Here is a 24,723-nt window from a genome sequence, read left to right as displayed (position 1 = left end):
GATCATTATTTTATCAATACACACGTACATGTATTTCCCTTAGGGGAGGTGCCTTGATGCTGCTGAGGGGCACTTGATCCAAGGAATTGGACTTCTCTCTTTCCTTAGATTATATCTGCCTATTTTCCAGTGCTGTATGACCCCTACAGGTTTAATGCTTCCCCATGAATGTAATAATTCATAAATACAGGCTCAACCATGATATTTGTTTGCATTATCCTATGCTGTCATAATTTAAAATAGAACTTATTAGACAATATGCAGAGAGAACAGAGACAAGTAAGAGTTGTAACAACTCTTCTGTAGAGGATAAATCGGTATTAGTACGGTTTGTATAAATACTCCTCGCCACTGAGAGTGGTGGGAAGGTGTTGTGCAAGAACTGTAAACGATGAAGATAGGGATATGATTTTAATGTGAAGATACTGACTGCAAGACAAACTTTCCAACATATGGTTGAAGTCTGGACTAATTAGAAATCTTGGGAATAACTCTTACACCAACTTCAAGAATGGGCTTATCTGCCTTAGGGCTCAACTCTGCACTATGTTCAGTGAAGTTTGGATGATGGTGTATGTTATTACATTGCCCTCTTCTAACATCAATCTCATATGCCAACATAAGCCTGAGTTTGACCCAAAGGCAGATGTGCTCACTCATGAGGCTGCATGGCACCTTCCTCTACCTGCAATTAGTGTACAAGTTGTTTGTTTCCAGGAATTCTAGTGTGTCCAGGCCTCAACCATTCATTTCAGGGTTTGAAGTTTGTCCTGCAGCAACATCATAATTTTCCCCACACTATCCATTTGAACCTTAACACTATGGACAAAGTAGACAGGTCTATACACAAGAGAGTATGAGGTCAAGGACCTAGATGTGTTGGAACACTGGTCTGCGCTTAGGTCAATAAGACCTTGCCCAAAGAGAATGAAGAGTTAAAATTGCCTAATAGTGTAGCTAAAGCTATAATTAAAGCTTGCATATAAGTGAAAGACAGGGGGCATGAGAGAGATTCAAGGACTAGATGATATACAATTGGCATACAGTTTTGTGAAGCACCAATGGAATACCACTGCACAGTATTATTATAATAAAAAAAGAAGCGCTAAACCACAAGGGCTGTATAGCCCTTGTGGCTTAGCGCTTCTTTTTGATTATAATAATAATAAACCACAAGGGCCATACAACACTGCACAACAAAAATGCACTTTCATTGTATGATGCGATTCTAAAAGTTCCTAGCTAGAGGCTAGAGACAGGAAATCTGACTGTTATATAATATAGGTTCTTATAAACAAATACTGTACATACAAAAAACTGGGAAATTATTAAAGCAGCACTAAACCTACAAGGACCATACAGTGCAGAAGAGGCAGGGAAGGGTGTAGAGGGTAGCAAGAGATTGAAGTAGAAAGGGCTGTGAGGAGTGCTAGAGGCATCATCAGAGTTTGTGCAGTAAATCGGTTGCTGTCAAAAAGTCAACGAGAGAGTCTGGGTAAAAGGAGGGTCCATTAGCAAGAAGGGAAGGTAAGGGCAATAGAGTGGTGACATAGGTAAATTCTGCATGCTCGTTGATAGAGTGGGCAGTCCAACAGAAACTGGAACCTGACCATTCAAACAGAGTGGAACGGGGCACCTCTCCATGAGAAAGATAGGTGTGGCCAATGCGAAGACGGGAGAGAGTAGTCTCCCAACCTCGACATAGAATGCAATTTGTTATGTAGCAGATCAGACCAACGTTGTTGATAAGGTGCGAAGGTGGGTAGCAATTACAGCAAAATAGTCTGTGAATGGAACACCTCTATATGAAACTGGGAGGTCATGTACTGCTGACCGAGCAGCAGTATCTGCCTGTTCATTGCCTTGTATGTTAACATGGTCGGGGACCCAATGAAAAAGCAATATCTGTTTGCTAGAGATACAGCGTAGCCAAAGTTGGATATGAAGAACCAGGGGATGAGGTGTATCAAGTTTTCTTATAGCCCGTCAAGCACTAAGGGAGTCTGAAAGTACCACAAATGGTGACAGGCAGAGGTGCAATACAGATAAGTGCTACGAGGATGGCATACAATTCAGCTGTAAAAATGCTAGCCAAGGATAATATATGCCCTTGCATGATGCTGTCCAGAAACGCTGCTGCGAGTCCAACGCTGTCAGAAAGACTTGGAACCATCAGTGTACACTGCGATGGCACGATAATGAGATTGGAAGTGGTTAAGAAAGAGAGAGCGAGAAGCCACTGTAGGCAGTTGGGCTTTCGCTCATAGCAGTGGGGGAGAACAGACGACACGAACTATTGGAACTTCTCAAGGGGGTAGCGAAAAGTTAGTTGCTACATGAACATAGAAAGGTGATAACTGAAGAGAAGATGAGCGAATGCAGGAGAAGAGAAAAAGGACACAGTAAATGGGTGACAAATAAAGAACTTCTACTAACATCCATTACTCTCCTATACAGCCTCTCCTCACTTAACAATGAAGTTCTGTTCCTAAGACCACGTGGGTAAATGAACTCATCACTAAGTGAGGAGCATACTAAATGGTAGCGAGTTTGTGTCGACCATCTTTGATATTGTTTTAATGTCACCTTTGCAGCATTTATAACATTTCTGTTATACAGTGGACCCTCAACCAACGGCATTAATCCGTTCCTGAGGGCTTGCTGTTGGTCGAGTTAATTTTCCCCATGAGAAATAATGGAAATAGAATTAATCCATGCCCGACACCCCAAAGAATGATTTTTTTTTTTTTACATGAAATGTACATTTCCTTATATGGAAAGAAATGGGACATGCAAAATAAACAATAATTAAATGCCACTTACCTTTATTGTGGAGTTGTTGATAAGTGATGTGCCAGCAGCAGGGGAAATTCAGGATTGTCTATTGCTTGGAAGCAGCGCTGTATAACCCTTGTGGCTTAGCGCTTCTTTTTGATAATAATAATAATAATAATAATAATAATACTTGGAAGAAGAATTCCCTTCCATAAACACTTCAGGTACCAAGTCCTTTGGTGGGGTTACCTCCCTTCTTGGTTTTTTAATGCCACTAGGATCGGCTTGAGAACCACTGGACCACCCCCTACCACCACCACTTTTGTATTTTTCTACAAACTTTTTCTTGAATTCTATCGTGTTTCCCACATCCTTTACCAAAGGGCTGGCTCTAGAAGCTTTCTTGGGGCCCATGGTGGCTTATTTAGCGGTTACAAGCACTAGAAACAGTGGAATAATCCAAAATGTATGGGAGGCACACGTGGAAACCGACCGCAACAGCTTGTAAATAATGACACACTCGAGTCTTGGAGTGGCTGGGGACATGTTCCGGACGAACGTCGTTGGTCAAGGCATTTTTTCTACGGCAAAAAGCGCCGTTAGACGAAATTGCCGTTACTTAACCCTTTCAGGGTCTGTCCCATAGATCTCCGGCTTCACGTTGAGTGTCCAAACCGTAGATCTACGCCAAAATTCTAGCGCCGTCAAATTTAGCGCGAAAGCGCTCATAGGCCTACATGTGAGAGAACGGGTCTGCGTGGTGGGTGTGTGCCATAAACAAAAAATCTAGGCGCCCGCATAGCATTGTGGGAACGCCGGCTCAGTTACCCTTGTTCACCATGCCTCGTCGTAAGTCAGCTCTCACTCCCCGGAAAATTGGGACTCTCCTCTTCCTATCTGATAGTTCCGACACTGATGGAAGTGGAAATGAAGACGAATTCTACAGCTTTGATAAGTTAGTGACCGAAAAGAATGACCAGGATATCGATAATAGTGCAGAAAACCCTGACGATCCTCAACCTTCTACCTCTGGTGTGGGCACTCGTGACTCACGGTCGGTTGTGCCTCAACGCAAGAGAAAACTAATATTTTCGCGTGGCCAGGCCTCTGACTTCAGTAATGATGATGATAGTGACGTGGATTGTGATTTTATTGCACTCGACGATCATTCGAGTAGTGATAGTGAGGAATCATATTCACCAGTGAAGCGTCGGTATGTTCGCCGCCGCATGCGCTCGGGTAGTGTACCCTATGCTGTGCCCAGGGGACGGAGTACATCCCGTGGCCCTACACCAGTTTTAGGTAGTGATAGTGAGGATGATGTGGCTACACTTGGCATGGATAGACCACAGGCATCAGTGGATGGTGGCACCGCCATGCGTGACTCACCAGCCCAGGGTGGGACCCACGCTGCTGACTCGTCAGTTCAAGGACAAAGCGGAGTGTCAGCCACCAGCCCACCACAACCACAACCACCCGCACAACCAGCCTATGATGTCCAGTATCTACCAGCAAACCGTATGTGGGATTGGCAGCAAAATCCCAATTTTGTTCCCAAGCCTCACCACTTTAATGACTCTCAAAGTGGAATTCTACCTACTTGTCCCCTTGGAACTATGGCCAATGAACTGGAATTCTTTGAATTATTCTTTGACCAGCCATTGATGGAAACTATTGTCAGGGAAAGTAATAAGTATTTTGAGTACACCATGGCAAATACGATCATATCACCACAGTCAAGACTACACAGGTGGAAAGAGACGACTGTTGCAGAAATGTATTTGCTTTTTTGCAACAATAATGCTTATGCCTCATGTCTATAAGCATAATATAAAAGCATACTGGTCCACAGATCGGCTAATTTCTACCCCGGTCTTCAGTGAAATCATACCAGTGAACAGGTTTATCTTACTCTTACGTATGTTGCACTTCTCTGACAAAACCAGGCCTGACAGAAGTGACAGGTTATACAAGATTAGAAATGTTTTCATGTATCTCAAACAAAAGTTCAGCATATACTTTTATCCATTCAAGAATCTTGTAATTGACGAGTCTTTGCTTTTGTTCAAAGGTAGACTGTCATTCAAGCAGTATATACCGAGCAAGAGGAAACGCTTTGGTATAAAACTGTTTGTACTCTGCGATTGTGACAGTGGCCTGGTGTTGGATATTGTTGTATACACGGGTAGTAAAACATTGAAAGATACCAAGATGTTATTGGGTATCTCAGGTGATGTAGTGAGAAACATGATGGCACCTTATCTTGGTAAGGGGCATACATTATATACCGATAACTAGTACACAAGCCCATTACTCAGTGATTTCATGCGAGTGAACAAGACAGATGTGTGTGGCACAGTGCGTTCTAATCGTAAACATATGCCCAGGCTCAACGCAGGTGCTCGTGGTGATGACGTGCAGGTGTTTACTGCCAATGACATCATGGCATTACGGTGGCATGACAAACGAGATGTCACATTGTTGACAACCATTCACTGTAATGAAATGCAAGACAGTGGCAAAGTTGATCAAGTGACTAATGAACGTATTCGAAAACCAGTGACAGTGATTGATTATACACAAAACATGCGCTTGGTTGACAAATGTGACATGCAGATTGGTTTTGTTGACTGTGTTTGTAAGAGTTACAAGTAGTACATGAAACTTTTCTTCCATCTCATGGACATTTCAATGCTCAATGCATATAATATGTACCAAATAAAGACTGGCAACAGACCACCGTATGGTGAATTTTGTTTGTCTGTTGTCAGACAACTCATAATTAAGTACCAGGTAAGAACACCTGCTATACAACAAGGTCCTCGAATTACTCAGGATATACCCAAGCGTTTGAGGAGGGAAAGTGATCATTTCATAATACAACTTCCTTCAACTCAGAAGAAATTTGCTCAGAAGAGATGCATCGTCTGTGCACAAACAAAACGACGGCAACAAAGACACTCGGTTTATATGTGAGGAATGTAAGGTGCCTCTGTGCATGGTGCCTTGTTTCAAGGAGTTCCACAAGCTCCAGCAGTTCTAAAACCATGTCCAGTGATTGTAAATATGTAAATATATGATAGAACATTAGTATTATACAAGATTTGTGCATGTTTATTGTAATAAACAACAGTGGTAAACAATATTATGATAATAACTTTAGTGCGGTTATTGTGTTCAATACAGTGAGTTTATATATATATACATTATATACAGTATTGGTCTCTCAGGCCCCAGATGTTAGTAGGAATAGAAAAAAATTGGAAAAGAAAAAACTATAAAACCGCAAAATAATGTAATGCGCGTATGTGGAATTCATCGATGTTGCCGCCACCACATCATTTTTGACAAACTTCTTGGCACTGTATCTCGGTAAGTACTTATCAGAATTTTTTTTTTGTCTTATTACCTTCACAAAAATATGCTCTTTAATTCTGTAAGAATTTTTTTTTTTTTTTTTTTCAAAATTTCTTGGACACTGGAGCACCACTTCAGATTTTGGCCTTGGACCCTGAAGGGGTTAATGCTACTGTTAGTTGAGGGTCGACTGTATTTTAAATGTTTATACAGTAGTGTACTGTGTATTGTAATAAGCAGAATAGGGGAAATCAGCTCTAATATACATTAGGTATGCATATTGGTCAGAGAGCCTGTCATAAGTCCTGGTCGTTGGTAAACGAGTATGTTGCTAAGCGAGGAGAGGCTGTATGTGGAAGGAGTGTGGAGGTCATAAGAGCAAAGGCAATGAGCATTACAGCGATCAGTCAAGGATGGAATATTCACCTCTGTATAGAAGCTCTCAACAGGTAAAGAGCAAAAAGCACCGAGGCATAAACATAATCCCTGGTGATGGATGGGATCAAGGCTAGAGAGAGTTGCAGGGGAGTGGGCTGAATATACCTGGTCGCCATAATTGAGTTTTGATAAAATTGGGGCAGAATGTAGTCTAAGGAGAGTTCTACATCAGCCCCCCATGAAAGACGAGTGAGGTTCAGCCGGCTATGGCAAGTTGCCTTCAGAGAGGTAATGTGAGGTTTCCAGGATAAGTGATGGTCAAACAGAAGGCCAAGAAATCTGACCATATCACATTCTGGGATATGCAAGCCATATAGGTACAATGGATGATCAGAGACAATAGAATGTCTAATGAAAGTAATTTCGAGAGTTTTAGTACTAGAAAATTTAAATCCAATTGGTGGCCCAATTGGAAACACCGTTGACTGCATGCTGGAGAGAAACTGCAATGAGGTGACAGCACCTGCACAAGCTATAGCGAAGTCATCGACATAGAGCAGTGACCAAATATTGGATGAAAGAACAGAGGCCAGATCATTTATAGCAAGGAGAAAAAGTGTTGTGATCAGAACACACCCCTGGGGGACACCTTCAGCTTGGACAAAGTCTAGGAAAAGCATATTATTAACTTGAACATGGAAATGTCTTTCATTTAAGAAGTTCTTAAGGAAAAATGGTAGATTGCCTCGGATGCCTAAGGAGTGGGCCTGGGCCAAGATATTAATTATACCACCAAGTTATGTCATATGCCTTCTCAAGGTCAAAAAAGATGGCAATAACTGATTAGTTATTGGCAAAGGCATTATGGACATAAGTATCTGAGCATAGTAAAGGGTCAATGGTAGTACAGCCTTTATGAAAGCCATATTGACTAGTGGAGGGACTGATGTGTCTAAATACACCTACCATCCGACTTACGACCGAATTCGGTTCCGAGAAACCGGTCGTAAGTCAAACTTTACTACTGAATATCAACTAAACATTTTTGTAATGACTTTATTTTATTGTTTTATTTTGGTATTTCATGTTTTACTTTACTTTTTATGTTGTTAGTACTGTATTTTATACTGTAAGGTTTAGGATAAACACTGTGTACAACTCGAATAGTTGTTTATTTCCCAGAAATTTGGCATAAAAAATACAGTCGTAAGTCGGATAGTAGGTGTACCACATCAAATGTCTATTTACCAGACATTCCATCACCTTGCAAGCTGCACTGTTAAGAGCAATGGGACAATAGTGGGAGGCATCATGTCCCATAGTACCCGGTTTGTGGACAGAGAGAAAAATGGCAGATTTCCACAGATGGGGAAGAACTCCTTGTGACCAAGTAAGATTACAGAGTCCTAAGAGGACTGCAAGGGCTGACTGATGTAAATGCTGTACCATACGAATATGAATGATGTCAGGCTCAGCTGCCGATGATCGGCAAGCTGAGTGTGTTGACTCCAGTTCCAGAAGTGTAAAAGGCACATAAGATTCTTCTCTGGTAGAAGAAAAGTTTAAGGTCTCTAACTCTCTGGCAAACTTTGAGGAATGAAACGAGGGGCAGAGATGAAGCCCCTGAGAGATACGGACAGGATGATTACCAATTTTGGTGGCAACGTCAAGAGGGTTTGCGATATCAACACCAGGAGCCAGGCTGGGAGAGTACTTACCACTCAGTTTCCGTACTTTTTTCCAGACTGCACTCAGAGAGGAAGCAGAAGTGACAGTAGAAACATAATCCCGCCAGCAAGTGCGTTTAGCGTCACAGATGACACGGCAAGCAACCGCTCTCTTCTTAAAATCAAGTAGTCTCTCTGTTGTTCTCTTGTACTAGTACCTGCCCCACGCAGCGTGTTTCAAATGTATTGCCCGAGCACAAGCAGGAGACCACCAAGGCATGCACTTCTGAGAATGCCTGCCCAAGGTTTGGGATATAGAATGTGAAGCTGCAGTTAAAACTGAGGTTGAGAAGAGGTGTAAAAGCTCATCAATGGAGGTCAAAGAAGGAACCTCACTAAAAGCAGTTAGATGTGAGTAAAGGTTCCAATTTGCTTGGTCAAATTGCCAGCGTGGGCTACGAGAAGGTGGTGAATACGAAGGAGAAGTAAGGATGATTGGAAAATGATCGCTGTCATGCTAGTCCGGGAGGACAGACCAGGTGAAGTCTAGTACAGTTGAGTAAGAGCAGACTGAGAGATCGATGCAAGAGAATGAATACAAGGATCAAAATAGGTGGGAGTACCCGTATTTAAAACATGGAGGGGGAGAGAAGTGAGAAAAGCCTCCATAGCCATGGACCTGCAATATTTTGCTTGATGACTAAAACACCAGCAATTTCTACACTGTTGCAGTGTAAGGATCACCTTTCAAACATGTAAACAGTGTCCCCCAATATACAGTGGACCCCCGGCATTCGATGGCATCAGTATACGTTAAATCCGGTATTCGATACATTTTAACACAAAAATTTTGCCTCACCACTTGTTAAAAAACCCGCCACACGCGATTCGTCCGGGATGCGTCCACGTGAGGCCTGAACTGCCCCATGCGTGCCAATGTGCTCGCATCTAAGCATACATTCGGTACTTGTTTCTGCAAAATAAGTCACCGTGGGCCCCAAGAAAGCTTCTAGTGCCAACCCTGTGGTAAAAAGGGTGAGAATTAGTATGGAAATTAAGGAAGATTTTGAAGGGTTTGGGGCTAACCCTGAGAAGCCTATGCCAGTTGTGGAATCCATTATGCCTACTTCAAAAATTAAGGAAATGTGTGCAAAGTGGGTTGAACTGCAAACCTTTATGGATGAAAATCACCCTAACACAGCTATTGCAAGCCGTGCTGGTGACTATTACAATGACAATGTTGTGGCCCATTTTAGACAAATCTTAAAGGAATGGGAGGTACAGAGCTCTATGGACAGATTTGTTGTGCGACAGAGGTCCAGTGACTCTCAAGCTGGTCCTAGTGGCATTAAAAGAAGAAGAGAAGTAACCCTGGAAAAGGACTTGCTACCCCAAGTCCTAATGGAAGGGGATTCCCCTTTTAAACATTAACAACTTCGACACTCTCCCCTCCTCCCATCCCATCAATCAACAACAGATCTTCATTAAAGGTAAGTGTCATGTATTCTGTTGTTAGTAGAGTACTACTAACTGTGCATGTCTTCTTCAGTTTGTGTGCATTAAACTTAATATTTCATGTGGTAAAACTTTTTTTTTCATAGTACTTTTGGGTGTCTTGCACGGATTAATTTGATTTCCATTATTTCTTATGGGGAAAATTAATTCGCCTCCCAATAATGTTGGCATACGATGAGCTCTCAGGAACGGATTAATATCGTATACCTGAGGTCCACTGTATACAGAGGATGGACACTCACGGTAGTCATAAGTTAAGTGAGTTACATTGCAAGGGTATTGTTTCCGTCTGCAGGCAGAGAGAGGGAATGACAGTACAGTGGACCCTCGGTTAACGATGCTATCGGATAGTGATAAAATCTGAAACCGATGCATTTTTGCGTCAAAATATTGGCTCGGCTAACAATGAAAAACTTAGTTAAGGACATTCGTCCCGAATGTTTCCGCGCGACCTGAGCCCATGTAAAGCCAGTGTGCCATTGTTTACAAGCCAGGGAGAAGGATTCCACGCATACATGCGATATATTTTGTATTATTCCATTGTTTTTAGTGTTTGTAACTTCTAAATAAGCCACCATGGGCCCAAAGAAAGTTTCTAGTGCCAGCCCTGTGATAAGGAAGGAAAGAAACAATAAAATTCAAGGAAAAACTCGTATCAAATTGGAGGAGGAAGAGAGGGGTGAATGTGCCTTCTGCAGTGATTCAGTAATTCTACGATATGTACGATACTAAAGCAGCAGGTATCGATAAAGACTATAGCGCCAGCAATTAAGTTAAGCGAGTAAGCGATAGAAAAAGACATGACAGTAATTCTCCAATGTTGTTGGATGTGTATTGGGATAATGAACATAATGCCAGCCTGCTACGTATCTAACACCACCCTAAACCTCTGCCAGCATCTCCTCCAAACTAAGTGTAAATATAAAAGTAAATATAAGTGTAAATATAAAAGGGCCCCAATGGAAATATGTAAGTCACTCTGACTACTGTACTAGGCACTTTACACACATGCTGCTATGTATAATGATTATGTATGTAACTGTATTTGTGTATACCTGAATAAACTTATTTATAAATTACGTACATATATTGTTTGTGGATAGTGGTGGTGGTAGAAGCTGCCTCCACCACTAATATGTACGACTTCTCTCAGTGGCCATTATAAACCCAACAACAGCACTTTCTCCTCACATACATTATGACATATTTTATTCATTCTAGAGTATATATCATGTTTCTATGTTATTAATATTGTTTATGTCATATTAGATGAATTGTGATAGATAAATAAGCCGTAGAGTTGATAATAATGTCATATTGAAGTACTCTTCTGTCATGCCTCCTGACAGCAGGAATGGATTAATTGGATTTCCATTATTTCTTATGGGGAAAGTTAAATCTGATAACAATAAAATCAGTTAAGGACAAGCTCTCTGGAACAGATTAATATCATTAACTGTGGGCACACTGTACCACTACAAGAATTGAGGGAATCACGTTTTTCAATAGTTACAGGAATAGCATCGAAAGTTGTAAGGAAAGATTGTGAGTGTGGCTAGCATTCTGGAAAGTGATGATGAGTGTATTGCTCTTGAGAGCATGAGAGGATATATCTCTACCAACATGGCGTAGGAGCACCTAGCCAATGCTATGGTCGGAAAGATAGGCAGCAGAGGAAATCAGTCATGGAGTAAAAAAAACTTGGTCACTTGTGGTCCACTGGGTGCCCCGGTGGTTAAAGTTCTCGCTTCACACACGAAGGGCCAGGGTTCGATTTCCGGCGGGGTGGCAACATTTCGACATGTTTCCTTACACCTGTTGTCATGCTCACCTAGGTACAGTACCTGGGTGTTAGTTGATTGGTGTGGGTCGCATCCTGGGGTACAAGATTGAGGACCCCAATGGAAATGTTAGTCCTTGATGACGCACGGACTTTCTTGGGTTATCCTGGGTGACTAACCCTCTGAGGTTAAAAATCTGAAGAAAATCTTATCTTATTTTGAAACCTAGTGTATAAAGGGAGTGCGTGACGTGCCGATCTTTTCTGAGTAGAATGAGAAGGAAGCGAAGAAGTCTCATCAGGTAATGGTCTTGGGTGTTTAGGTTTGGGACCGGAGTTGGTCCGACGTGGGACGGGCGGGCGATCCAAAAATTGCCGCACCACAGAGGAAGAACTGAGGTCAAACATTAAAGGAGTTAGTCAGAACCCCAGTACCTGAAGCAGGTGATGAAATGGCACCAGCAAGAGGTGCAGGGGCATTAGAAATGTCCAAAGAGTGGTCAAATAACGAGGCGGGGTCAGAACAGGGTGCGGCATCAGGAAGGGGCCTGGAGGGAGCATGTTCATGGATTTGGGACTCCATGGTTATGTCACTTCATTCTTTTTTGTTTTGTAGAAAAAAAAAGGGAGGGGGGACATGGAGGAATAGCTCCTAGGAGGCAAAAAAGGGCCGTAAATCCCCCTTCATGCCAGCAATCCGGGATAGCAACCTCATACCGCCGAGCCACTTCGGTGGACAGAAGAGAGAGTGGCTGGACACCCACCACAAAGCATACCTCCTTCAGCCACCACCTCCCAGAGTCCGACAGGCAGCCTCCAGAGATACACTCGTCACCCGAAAGACACCCAAAGCCACCCCTTGGGACACTTCCAGGTGATCTAAATTCCACAGCAAAATACACCACAGCCAAGGGATGGGATAGGGGGATAATTAGGTTCAGTCTGAGGAAGGAGATCAAAAGGACTAATTCCTTAGGCCAGGAGCATCTTCACTGTTCCAAGGAGCCCCCCTTGAAGAGGCTGTTAGATTAAATCAAGGCTGTTTCCCAGTTAGAATATATGCAATTCTCACTCGTGTCAACCTTATCATTTGTAGTCATTTCAGACTTCCAAGGTGCTTGCAGGCTACCCTAGAAATTCTACTCTACTTATCCCACTATCTCTCGTATACAACTTCGGTTATGTAACATTTCTAGTAATTTTTTTTTGCTGGATCAGCTATTCATCACCTGATTTCCCACTGGGGTATTCCTTTCTCAGATTATTTTCCAGTGATCTCCCAACTCTGCAACTGTTGGTCCCAAACTATGTTTAGGATGCTGGCCATCATCTTCCCACCGCTGTCATATTTGTGAGACTTTGCTCTCCTGCTTATGTATCAAACACGTGACTCGCTCACTTGAAGAAATGCCCAGCACCATTCTGCCAGTCCATATCAATGAGAATGCAGGACTCACTTCAAATGTCTCCACTACTGTTAACTGACCTTGGTGAAATTCCCACCTCTGACACACACACACTGACCTTTAAACAGAAACTAATCACCGCCTTTAATAAAAATTTTACTCTTGCCTTCTCCCCTATCTTTCAAATATCCCTCAAACACTTAACCCGAAAGGGTCATACAGTGCTACTAATTTTAATATTTTTTTTAATTCTGGGTACACGTACAAATTTTTACAATGGTCCTGACAATGCATCATGAACACAGAAAGTGTGTTATGTATTTTAATCTAGGCTAACCCAATTAAAGTTAAATACTGTACATTTGCTTGTGTGCAAACATTATATCTACAAGCAACATTTACAATGTAAAGTGATAGAAGGCTCCACCCTTCTGTGTAAACTTTTAAAGTACAATATATAGAGGCACAATTTCTGAAGGTAAATTTGCTGTAAAAATAATTTTACTCAGTTCAGAAACTGACAAAAATTTTGCCCCTTAATTAACCAACATTGGTTAAAAGTGGAATTCCACCCGGGTAGGGTGACCTTAAAAAATTATCACCATCTTGCCAGAGGCATTCTAACATTGAAGTTCAGATGTCCCTCTAAGATTCAAGTCTGGCTAACTGGTTTCCCTGAATCCCTTCAAAATGCTACCTTGCTCTCACTCCAACACAAAAATTAAGTATACATTATAATCAAGGCAATCACTTAACCTCAAAGGATCAGCCAAGTACATGGTATGGAAAAAGGTGCAATTAATTTTGGAAGCATCATGTATTTTCTTATAATATATACAGACACAGAATTTTTTGTAACATTACAAACACAGAGACCCATACAAAAATGCATCCTCACTCGTCTGAATTACTGAGTGGAATTCACAAATATTAACATGAGCGGACATCTAACTGGACACTACGCACGAGCATAACACATATGGAAGGGTGGTATTTGCACTGATGCCCAGGTCTTAAAGGGCAGTGTGATTGCACTTTTTATAACAAGATCTACATATCTTGTAATCTATGTACCATTGGATATGGAATTAATGTACAGTACCCATGTAGTAGTATACAGTAAGATGTCATGTATTATCAAGGTGGGTGGTAAATGCAATCTTGATATGCCTGGATCATACCACATGTTTGTAACGCTGCTAATACTTATGACTTTCTTTTATTTACCTGGAATCTCTAAACAGAGGAGGATTAAGGGACATGAATGAATCTACAACATGAAAAAGGCTGGAAAGCTTGGTATAGTGAATAAAGGTGGAATAAGTAATGTGGTCTAAATAAAATTTTGGTGATAACTGCACAGATTAAAAGTTGTTTGAAGAGGGGAAACACAGGCACAGTAGAATATAGTTCTATGAAATTCATGAAATTATGTACATAAATGATTAGGATCAACTTGCAAAGAAAAGCAATATTTTCAGAAAAGATAAAAAAAAAAAAAAAAAAAAAAAAAAAAAAAAAACAAGAGAGCCATTTTATTAACATGGTACCAGTACAAAAATTTATATGGAAGTCAGAAAAAGAGACATTAATAATGAATGAAATGGCAGTATAGAACATCTTGAATAAATAGGGACTATAAAGTTAAAAACAAAAACGGCAAGATAACGTGAAATCTGACTAAAGACCATGAGAGGAAAGGGTTACATAAAGAGGTAGATCTAGGGTAAATACCTTGCAATAACAAAAGTCACACTGAACACTAAGGATGATCCTAGAGCTGAGACCTGTTATTGAGAAGTGTGTGCATGATGGAATACAGCAATACCTCACCATCTGTGGACAAGTCTGTAGATTGTCTAACTTCAAAACATCTCCTACCCATTACATCAGGTGTTACAATGTGATCTCTTACCAACCAACCAAGGTAGGTACAGGTAATGCACTAGGCATGCTAAAGTCAAATCCTACATAGTTGACTGCATTATTCAACTAAATATAATTTGTTTTACTGAAAAGGTATATCGGATAGATAAGTGGTGGGTAACCTCAGTGACTGCAATAAGTTAATAACAACACACGTGGTATATTATATATACAATTTTTTTTTTCAAAACCTCTTTCTCACCAGGGTCATTAATTTGTGTTTTGTTTGAACTGCCATATATATATATATATGGGACAGGAGACAGGATGGATTGGGGACCATGTGGAATGCGGCATCCAAGAGAAACAGAAGGCCCTTTCACTCAGATGTTCTGATGGCAAGTTAATAACTATATAAGGAACACATGAATGCAGCGAGTCAAGAAAGACTAAGTGGAAGTTAATAATGTCTGTGACATGACCAACAATAATGAACCTAAATTCTCTATTTTATAGAACAGTATTTTCTGTGGACCTTACAGGGAGTATGACCAAGAATAAACTGGGTCACATCCAAGTATCAGTATCACTGATTATCACATATTAATTATAATGGAGATGCAAGACATTTAAAAAAAAAAAAGGGATATTGATGCAACTCTCAGAAAATAAAGCAAATTCATATGATGTTATGAACCATTAGAAAACTAAAAACCAATGTTAAGGATGCAAATATGAAAAAATCACAATCAATATGATAGAAAGTAGGAATTATATCACGTGTACAATATTTTACAATGTACATGTAATAAAGGAAAGAAATTAATGAAACGATTACATCGAGACAAGAGCAAGACTAGAACTAGACATACTGCACACACATGTGAGGTTTGTGTATACCTAGTCCATGACCCAGGAACATCTCAGCAGCTAACAAACTCATTTGGTCTCATTGGGATCATAAAATAATTTATCTAACTAGAAAGCAATGCAGATTAAATGTACATTTTGACTGATGGTACATTCTTCATACAATATTTTCATTTTCATAATTAAATTTTCATATACTGTACAATTATCTGAGGAAAGAAAAAAAAATAGATATGGTTATTTATAACCCATCTCATACATACCTGTATATTCATAAACAGTCTCTGCCACGCAAACAAATTGATTATCTCTCTCTCACACTAACAATTCCAAATATGCAATTTAATACTGCTTTCTCTCTCATGAATTCAAGCATACAATTTTACACAAGTGTTGCTGAACAAAAACCTGCGTTACTTTGATGAACAAGGCTCTTGGCCAATGCAACCAGTTGATATTATAAAAAGAAGGCAACTCTTTATGGGTTGCATTTATATTTTTAGTTCCCAACATCTCTAAAAACACAGTCTTTATACCTCACATTGCTGGAAAACCATTTTATATTATCTGACTTCATAAACTTGAGCATTAAAACAATGGTGCCTAGAGTTACTGCTACATAAAAAAATAAAATAAAAAACAAGAACAAATTATTACACAATTCACTCACACATTAAAAGGTTGGAATGATGCAACATACAAACAACTTGCCTAGGCCTATCTAAAGGCTGAGAATGTCTGCAATGAAGCCGACCAGGAATCATGGTGGGTGAAACCAATGATGCTGCTGGGTCAGAAAAGTTCTTGGGAAAATGAAAACCTTCTTGACACTCATGCTCACAGGCTCAAGTATCAACAAGAGAAGGATTTCAGCTTTGTGATCATTAAGATGCGAGAAGAAAAATAAAAATGTAAGGTTACTGTTAGTTACATAATCAATTAAAAAGAAAAGCGTGAAATTGTAAAATTCATTCTAAAAGACTGAAAGCTTCCACGTTCATTTTCCCAGCACAGGCTAATTTACGAAATATACTGGCCCTTGTAGTGACCTTACAAGGGTGTGAAAGCATTTTTAAGCAGAGGCCTCTTGGGAGAGCAAGTGGCTTAGCAAACTCAAACAATTTCGCCTCTTCAATAGGGAGTGAAATTTTCAAAACAAATTTTTCTCATGGTGCCCAATATTGTATAAAAGGTATTTTAAATCAAGGACCATATATAACTGGTTGAAAGGCATCCTCTGAAATAACCATATTAAGCACTGTACAAATTAACTAAAATGATTTTAATACAGCTTTTTTTAACTGTATAAAAGCTGATCAAAATACTATACTGCCACAATTTCCGGCACTACATCCAGTTTAGTTATGCCTAAGGGTAGGAGTCTTGAAATAAAGCAATTTACTGCCACTTGAAGCTACAATAGATAATTTTGTGCTAAGCCACATACCAAGTTGTTGACATTTTACACAAATACACTATGAACCACTTGCTTCGACTCTAGTAAGGCAGAGCTAAGTTGGACTTTGTGATTCAATATATTTGTGAAAAAGTCAGCAACCATGAGCCATACTTCTATCAATAATAATGATGTAAAAAATTTAGAGGATAACGTGTAATGAGAGAGAAATAGAGGATCAATAATTAACAAGATCAAATTAGTGAAATTAAGGCATTAATATTTACCTCCTGTGGGCATATAGTTTAATTATAAATAAGAGTTTCTCTTACTGATGAGGATTACTTGACCTCTATCTGACTAGGGAAAAACTTCCTGGACATTATCTCCACTTTTTCAAAACCAGCCAATTTAACGGTGAAGTTTACGAAAACATGTAGCAAGAGTCTTCAAAATACATAGGACATGAGCCTGAGAGTGGATTTGTCTCAAAGGCTCATAATAACTGACCATGCCACAAATAAGAATTATTATATATATATATATATATATATATATATATATATATATATATATATATATATATATATATATATATATATATATATATATATATATATATATATATATATTATATATATTATATATATATATATATATATATTATATATATATATATATTATATATATATATATATATATATATATTATATTATATATATATATATATATTATATATATTATATATATATATATATATATATATATATATATATATATATATAATTTATACAAAGTCAGAAGGTAACTTTACATGGGACAAGACCAGAGATTTATGAGCAGCAGATGAAAATTACACAATATGGCAGATTTCCCTACTGATAATGAATAAACATGAACCTTCCTGGCTGACAACTACTGGCTCCAATTCACTGATCTCATTACATGATATTGAGCAAAGAGGGCTTCTCTACTTTCAACCGAGACCATCAGACTTTGATTCGCTTCCAGTGCAAAGAAGACAGAATACTGAGGTTTGCCTATAATGGAGGAAATTATTTTGAATACCTTTCACCTCTTCTTATGAAATCCTCCGGAGATTGTGATTAATATAATAAAATTATTGAAAGGCGAATCTGTGCTTGCAGTGATCAACGACAGAACCCTAGCGTTTAGTTCCTGTGTTTCACTGATTTATAAGAATTCCTGGGCAGCAAGCTTAAAACAGTTGCACCCAAATGACTATTTGACAAGACCAACATATACGAAGCCAACAGTAAATGTAGGAAGATGGATGTATTAATATAACACACTTCCCCTGCCAAATGGGAAAGATGTCCATGACATAATAACTTCCAAAGCTTACACTTATTGGTTTCTTTACATTCACTTATATACATGAGAGAAAGTCAGCCATGTCTACAGCAGTTACTTGACAGATATATTAATATTTTATGAAATTAAAAATTCTGATAGACACATTGTATTAAACATTACCAAATGCTGAATTCTGGTCATTTACCAATCTTGCAAGCAGCAGGCATTTTTTATTTTTGATGGAAGTTTGTGTTAACTCAACCAATCTTGCTCACCAAAGAAACTCCAATCCAACTTCTTTTAATGGGAGATGGGGATTCTAAAGCACACTGGCATTGTGGCCACAAGAGCACCTTTAGGGCCCGGGCATCTACGGAAAATCTCCGGCCGTACATGGACCAGACTTTGGAAATCCTAACCATTATCTGGATATACAACAAATAAATATGAAGGTGACATTAGTACAGTATTTCATAAATAAGGCTAGTTACATATTATAAAGAGCTCAAATTTATATTCATACCTGGAAAACAATATAGCCTAGAGAGAATAAGGTTGTCAAATGTTTACAGCTCCTACAGCTAGCTAGGGATCAACCAGTTACTCAGTGGTTAGATTGGAGGGATAAGGAAAGCATGGAGGATGACACGTTGAATTCCTCTGGCCACCGTTCACTTGAAGATTCCACTATTTGTAGAGCACTGAAACACAAACATCATCTTATAAACTGCAAATCTGACCTGATAATTTTTTTTAAGACACTGGCCATCTCCCACCAAGGCAGGGTGACCCGAAAAAGAAAAATACTTTCAACCATCACTGTCTTGCCAGAGGCGCACTGATACTACAGTTCAAAACTACAAATATCCCCAACCCTCAGAGTGCAGACACTGTACTTCCCACCTCCAAGACTCAAGTATGGCTAACCAGTATCCCTTCCATTCATAAATGTTACCTTGCTTACACTCCAAGAGCACATCAAGTCATAGAGCCCACTTGTCTCCACTCACTCCTATCTAACATGCTTGCTGGATATCTAGGCCTCTTCCACAAAATCACCTTTATCCCCTCCCTCCAATCCCTCCATTGCAGATTTATACACTCTTGAAGTTATCCTATTTTGTTCCACCCTGTCTAAATGTCCAAACCATCTCAACAGCCCCTTTTCAGCCCTCTGGATCATACTTCTAATCTTCAATCTACATTTTTTTTTGCATAATATCCACACATTATCCTCAGACATGACATCTCCACTGCCTTCTGCCTTCTCCTTGCTTTAACATTCACAACCCATGCTTCACACCTACATAAGAGCATTGGTACCACTATACTCTCATACATTCCAAGGATAACAGTCTTGTCTCAAAATGTTATCCATAGAAGCAAAAATTGGAATGTATGTGAGAACAACAGTACCAATGCTGGTGTCAAAGTCCTTATTTTTTAAGAAATGGAAAACCTTTTTCCTTTATGTAATGAACATAACCTTATTTCCCCCTTTCCTTTTTCACACTACATAATACAAAATTATTTTTTTTAACATGGCCGTCTCCCACCGAGACCGGGTGACCCCCCCCCCCAAAAAAAAAAAAAAAAAAATTGTATTGTGTGAAAATTCACTCTGTCATCGTATTCTGTTCCATCCTCTCTAAATGCCAATCACTTCAACAACCCCTCTTAATTACACCTTTGGTAACTTCACACCATTTCTACACTCTAAATTCTCTGCATAATATTCAAACCACACAATGCTCCCAAATGTGGCATTTCCACTGCCTCTAGCAACCTCCTTGCTGGATTTCATTTATAACTTATGTGAAAATGGATAGGAAATAATTGTTAAATATTTATCACAATTTTGTAATTGTCAGTAAAATGTTTAGAGGAAGAGTTAAGTGGACTAGTGCTTTCACTATCTCTATCCTATACATATCATACCTGAACTCAAACTCTATAAGGTAATCTAGAATCGACTGTAAATGTTTTATATTCTGTTTTGTCAGAATTGATCTCAATTTTAACAATTAATCTGCAAGCTAATTTTCTCATATGATACACTATACACTTGGTTCTTACTTATCCCTTAAGGATTACTTCTGCTTCATCTGAATTCTATCGAGGGATTATATTCTGTGCTCTTTCAGCAGGCTGTACATCTTTGAAAATGTCATGCTGGTATTCTTCTTAGCTAATATTTGTCTAGTTTTTAAAGCAATCCCTAGTTAGGTTATCCAAATCAACATTAGCTAGGATTTGCAAAATCAAATGTAGTCTGAAGAGCAAAAATATGGGATCTTATGTGTAACAAATCTGTGATGATTTTTATACCCTCAGGGCCAGGCTAACATTAAAAGGAACCCATCTTTAGATTCATAAAGTTAGTTTCTTACTTATTAATTTTACGCTTTAATTTCAACATACAGTGGGCCCTCGGGTAAAGGCGTCACCGGTTAGTGCCAAAATCGGATAACGGCTCACTTTGGCGTAAAAATATTGGCTTGGCTAACACCAAATAACTAGGTTAAGGGCTTTCGTCCCAAACGTATCTGTGTGGCCTGAGCGGGCCCAGCCACTACATGACTCCTTGTACAGCCAAAGTGCCATTGTTTACAAAGCCACTGACAATCCACGCATACATGCGATATATTTTGTATTATTCCATTGTTTTTAGTGCTTGTAACTGCTAAATAAGCTACCTTGGGCCCCAAGAAAGCTTCTAGTGCCAACCTGTGGTAAAAAGGGTGAGAAATACTATTGAAATAAAAAAAGAGATCATCACAAAGTACGAGAGTGGAGTGCGTATGTTGGAGTTGGAAATGTTATATAACAAACCCCATTCAACCATCACTACCATCTTGGCCAACAAAAAGGCAATCAAGGAAGCTGTTGCAAAAGGTGCAAGTATGCTTACAAAACAGAGATCGCAAATACTCGAAGATGTGGAGAGACTGTTGGTGTGGATAAACGAGAAACAATTATCAGGAAATAGTGTTTCTCAGTCAATAATATGTGAGAAGGCAAGGCAGATGCATGCAGATCTCATTAAGAAAATGCTTCCAAATAGTGTTGCTATTGATGAATTTAAGGCCAGCAAAGGCTGGTTTGAGAAATTTAAGAATCGTAGTGGCATACACAGTGTGATAAGGCATGGCGAGGCTGCCAGTTCTGACAAAAAAGCGGCTGAAAAATATGTGCAGGACTTTAAGGAGTACACAGACACTGAAAAATTAAAACCCCAACAAGTGTAATTGTGACAAAACAAGCCTAATTTGGAAGAAAATGCCAAACAGGACCTACATTACTCAGGAGTAAAAGGCACTCCTAGGACACAAGCCTATAAAAGACAGGCTAACTCTAACTGGGGATTGCAAAGTGAAGCCTTTACTCGTGTATCACTCTGAAACTCCCAGAGTGTTCAAGAAAAACAATGTCGTCAATACTTAATTGTGTGTGATGTGGAGAGCAAACAGTAAGGTATGGGTCACTACGGACATTTTCCTTGACTGGTTCTATGCCGTGTTTGGCCCCACTGTGAAAAAGTACATCCTGGAAAATAAAGTGTCACCCGAGTGCCTCCTGGTAATGGACAATGCTCCTGCTCATCCTCACGACTTGCAAGAGCAAATTGTGGGGGAGCTGAGCTTTATCAAAGTGAAGTTTTTGCCTCCTAATACCACTCCTCTCCTCCAGCCCATGAACCAGCAGGTCATTTTCAAACTTCAAAAAACTCGATACAAAAGCAGTGTTTCAAAGGTGCTTTGAAGTGACCTCAGACACTGAATTCACCCTAAGAGAGTTCTGGAAAGATCACTTCAGTATCTTCAGTTGCATAAACCTTATAGGTAAGGCTTGGGAGGGAGTGACTTGCAGTAATTTGAACTCTGCTTGAAGAAAACTGTGGCCACTATGTGTACAAGAGGGATTTTGAAGGGTTTGGGGCTAACCCTAATCAGACTATGCCAGTTGTGGAATCTATTATGGCATTGGGGAAGTCCATGGGGTTGGAGGTTAGTGGCAAGGATGTGGAAGTGTTGGTGGAGGACGACGATGAAGAGCTAAACACTACAGAGCTGCAAGAGCTTCAGGTGCAACAGCAACAGATCACAGCTCAGGAATGTGCTTCAGAGGAGGAGGAAGAGAGATGGAGGAAGTTGCCTTCATCAAAGATTAAGGAAATGTGTACAATGTGGAAAAAGTTGCAAGCATTTATGGATGAATATTATCCTGAAATAGCTGTTGCAAGCCGTATTGGCAACATGTACAATGACACTTGTGTCCCATTTTAGGGAAATCTTAACCCTTTCAGGGTCCAGAGGCCAAACTTCAAAGTGCACACCAAGGTCCAAGAATTTTCAAAAAATAATTTTATCTTTTTCTTATGAAATGGTATATAATCTTTTTCTGAAGGTAATAAAACAAAAAGTACGAAATTTGATAGAAAATTGACGAAATTATGCTCTCGCGAATTTTGATGTATCAGCGATATTTACACATCGGCAATTTTGCCGACTTTGACTCCCATTTTAGGCTAATTACATTATTCCAGTCGACCAAATTCTTAGCTATTTCACTAGTATTACTTCTATTCTATCAATTGAGCACAAAAAATCGCCAACTCGACTGTTTCAACTACAAAATAAAGTGATCGGAAATTGGTAATTTGGCCAATTTAATGCGAAGTTCAAAATATTCCAATTTCAAAATAGGGTCCAGAATAAACAATGCAGGCATTCCTGGCACTAAACTAACATTTCCTCTGTTCGTTAGTTACATTTTAAGGCTTTACAAATGAATTCCATTTTGATTTTTAATCCACATAATGAATTTTTATTCAAACCAAAAAATAGAAGATTTACTGTCATGCAATATCGTAATAATTGTATAAATAATATCAGCACATTTGTGAACATATATCAGACCCACTAGCTGGCGTGTATTAGACCTGTGAGGTCATTTGTTTACGCCTGAACATCAGCAAAAATTTAACATTTCTGCTACTTTGAGCTCGGTTTCAAGCCATTTTCAGTAATAAAACCAATCAAAATCATCTCTATTTCTGTAGTATATCTTCCATTCTATCAAACGAGACCAAGAAATTGCAAATACAACTATAAAAAACATACGAAAAAACACTGCAAAGTCGGTTTTAATTGAAAATTATGGTCTCAGTTTTTTCTCTTATTATGCACTGTGTGCTGCAGGATTTATTTTGTGGTGCATACATACCACAGATGTATTCTCTCATATCTAGGCCCAAATTTACCGCTCATAGCTTATCAGAGTCAGGTGACCTGAGCTCATGGCGTAGATCTACGGTTTGGACCCTCAACTTAAAGCCGTAGATCTACGGCACGGTCCCTGAAAGGGTTAAAGGGACGCGAGAAACAGAGCTCTCTGGACAGATATTTTGTGCAACAGGGGGTCCAGTGATTCTCAAGCTGGTCATAGTGGCATTAAAAAACCAAGAATGGAGGTAACCCCAGAAAAGGACTTGTTACCTGAAGTCTTTATGGAAGGGGATTCCCCTTCCAAACAAAAGAACACCTTCATCCTCTCCCCTCATCAAGTCCACAATAAAGATAAGTGTCATTTCAGTACTGTTTATTATGCATGGATCATTGTTTTCTGTGTAGGGAAATGTATATTTCATGTAAAAAAAATTAGTCTAATACTTTTGGGTGTCTGGAATGGATTAATTGGATTTTCATTATCTCTTATGGGGAAAATTAATTCAGCTAAAGGCTAAATCGGTTAAAGGCTAGCTCTCTGGAACAAATTAAAGGTGCTACCCGAGGGTCCACTGTATATACAGTGGTCCCTCAATTTTTTTTTTTTTCAACAAGTTGGTCGTCTCCCACCGAGGCAGGGTGACCCAAAAAAAGAAAGAAAATCCCCAAAAAGAAAATACTTTCATCATCATTCAACACTTTCACCACACTCACACATTATCACTGCTTTTGCAGAGGTGTTCAGAATACAACAGTTTAGAAGCATATACGTATAAAGATACACAACATATCCCTCCAAACTGCCAATATCCCAAACCCCTCCTTTAAAGTGCAGGCATTGTACTTCCCATTTCCAGGACTCAAGTCCGACTATAAGAAAATAACCGGTTTCCCTGAATCCCTTCACTAAATATTACCCTGCTCACACTCCAACAGATCGTCAGGTCAAAAGTATCATTCGTCTCCATTCACTCCTATCTAATACGCTTATGCACGCTTGCTGGAAGTCCAAGCCCCTCGCCCACAAAACCTCCTTTACCCCCTCTTTCCAACCCTTTCGAGGACGACCCCTACCCCTCTTTCCTTCCCCTATAGATTTATATGCTTTCCATGTCATTCTACTTTGATCCATTCTCTCTAAATGACCAAACCACCTCAACAACCCCTC

At 39.4% G+C, this 24,723-nt stretch overlaps 1 protein-coding gene across 7 annotated transcripts in view; it reads right to left on the bottom strand.

Annotated features, from left to right (window-relative positions):
• Positions 1-17,794: 17,794 nt before the first annotated feature.
• Positions 17,795-24,723, bottom strand: part of Tao (Serine/threonine-protein kinase Tao) — a 330,915-nt gene continuing 323,986 nt past the window's right edge. For 6 of the 7 annotated variants that reach the window (XM_070086370.1, XM_070086375.1, XM_070086373.1 and 3 more), the window contains exon 17: positions 17,795-19,028. In XM_070086370.1, coding sequence (XP_069942471.1) covers positions 18,932-19,028 — 97 coding nt within the window. In that variant the 3' untranslated portion in view covers positions 17,795-18,931. The remainder of the gene's footprint in view (positions 19,029-24,723) is intronic. The other variant, XM_070086374.1, reaches the window with a different exon arrangement.

The sequence above is a fragment of the Cherax quadricarinatus genome, chromosome 18 (assembly GCF_038502225.1).
Source record: "Cherax quadricarinatus isolate ZL_2023a chromosome 18, ASM3850222v1, whole genome shotgun sequence".
NCBI classification, from domain to species: Eukaryota; Metazoa; Arthropoda; class Malacostraca; order Decapoda; family Parastacidae; genus Cherax; species Cherax quadricarinatus.
This window is presented reverse-complemented; position numbering and strand designations above follow the sequence as displayed.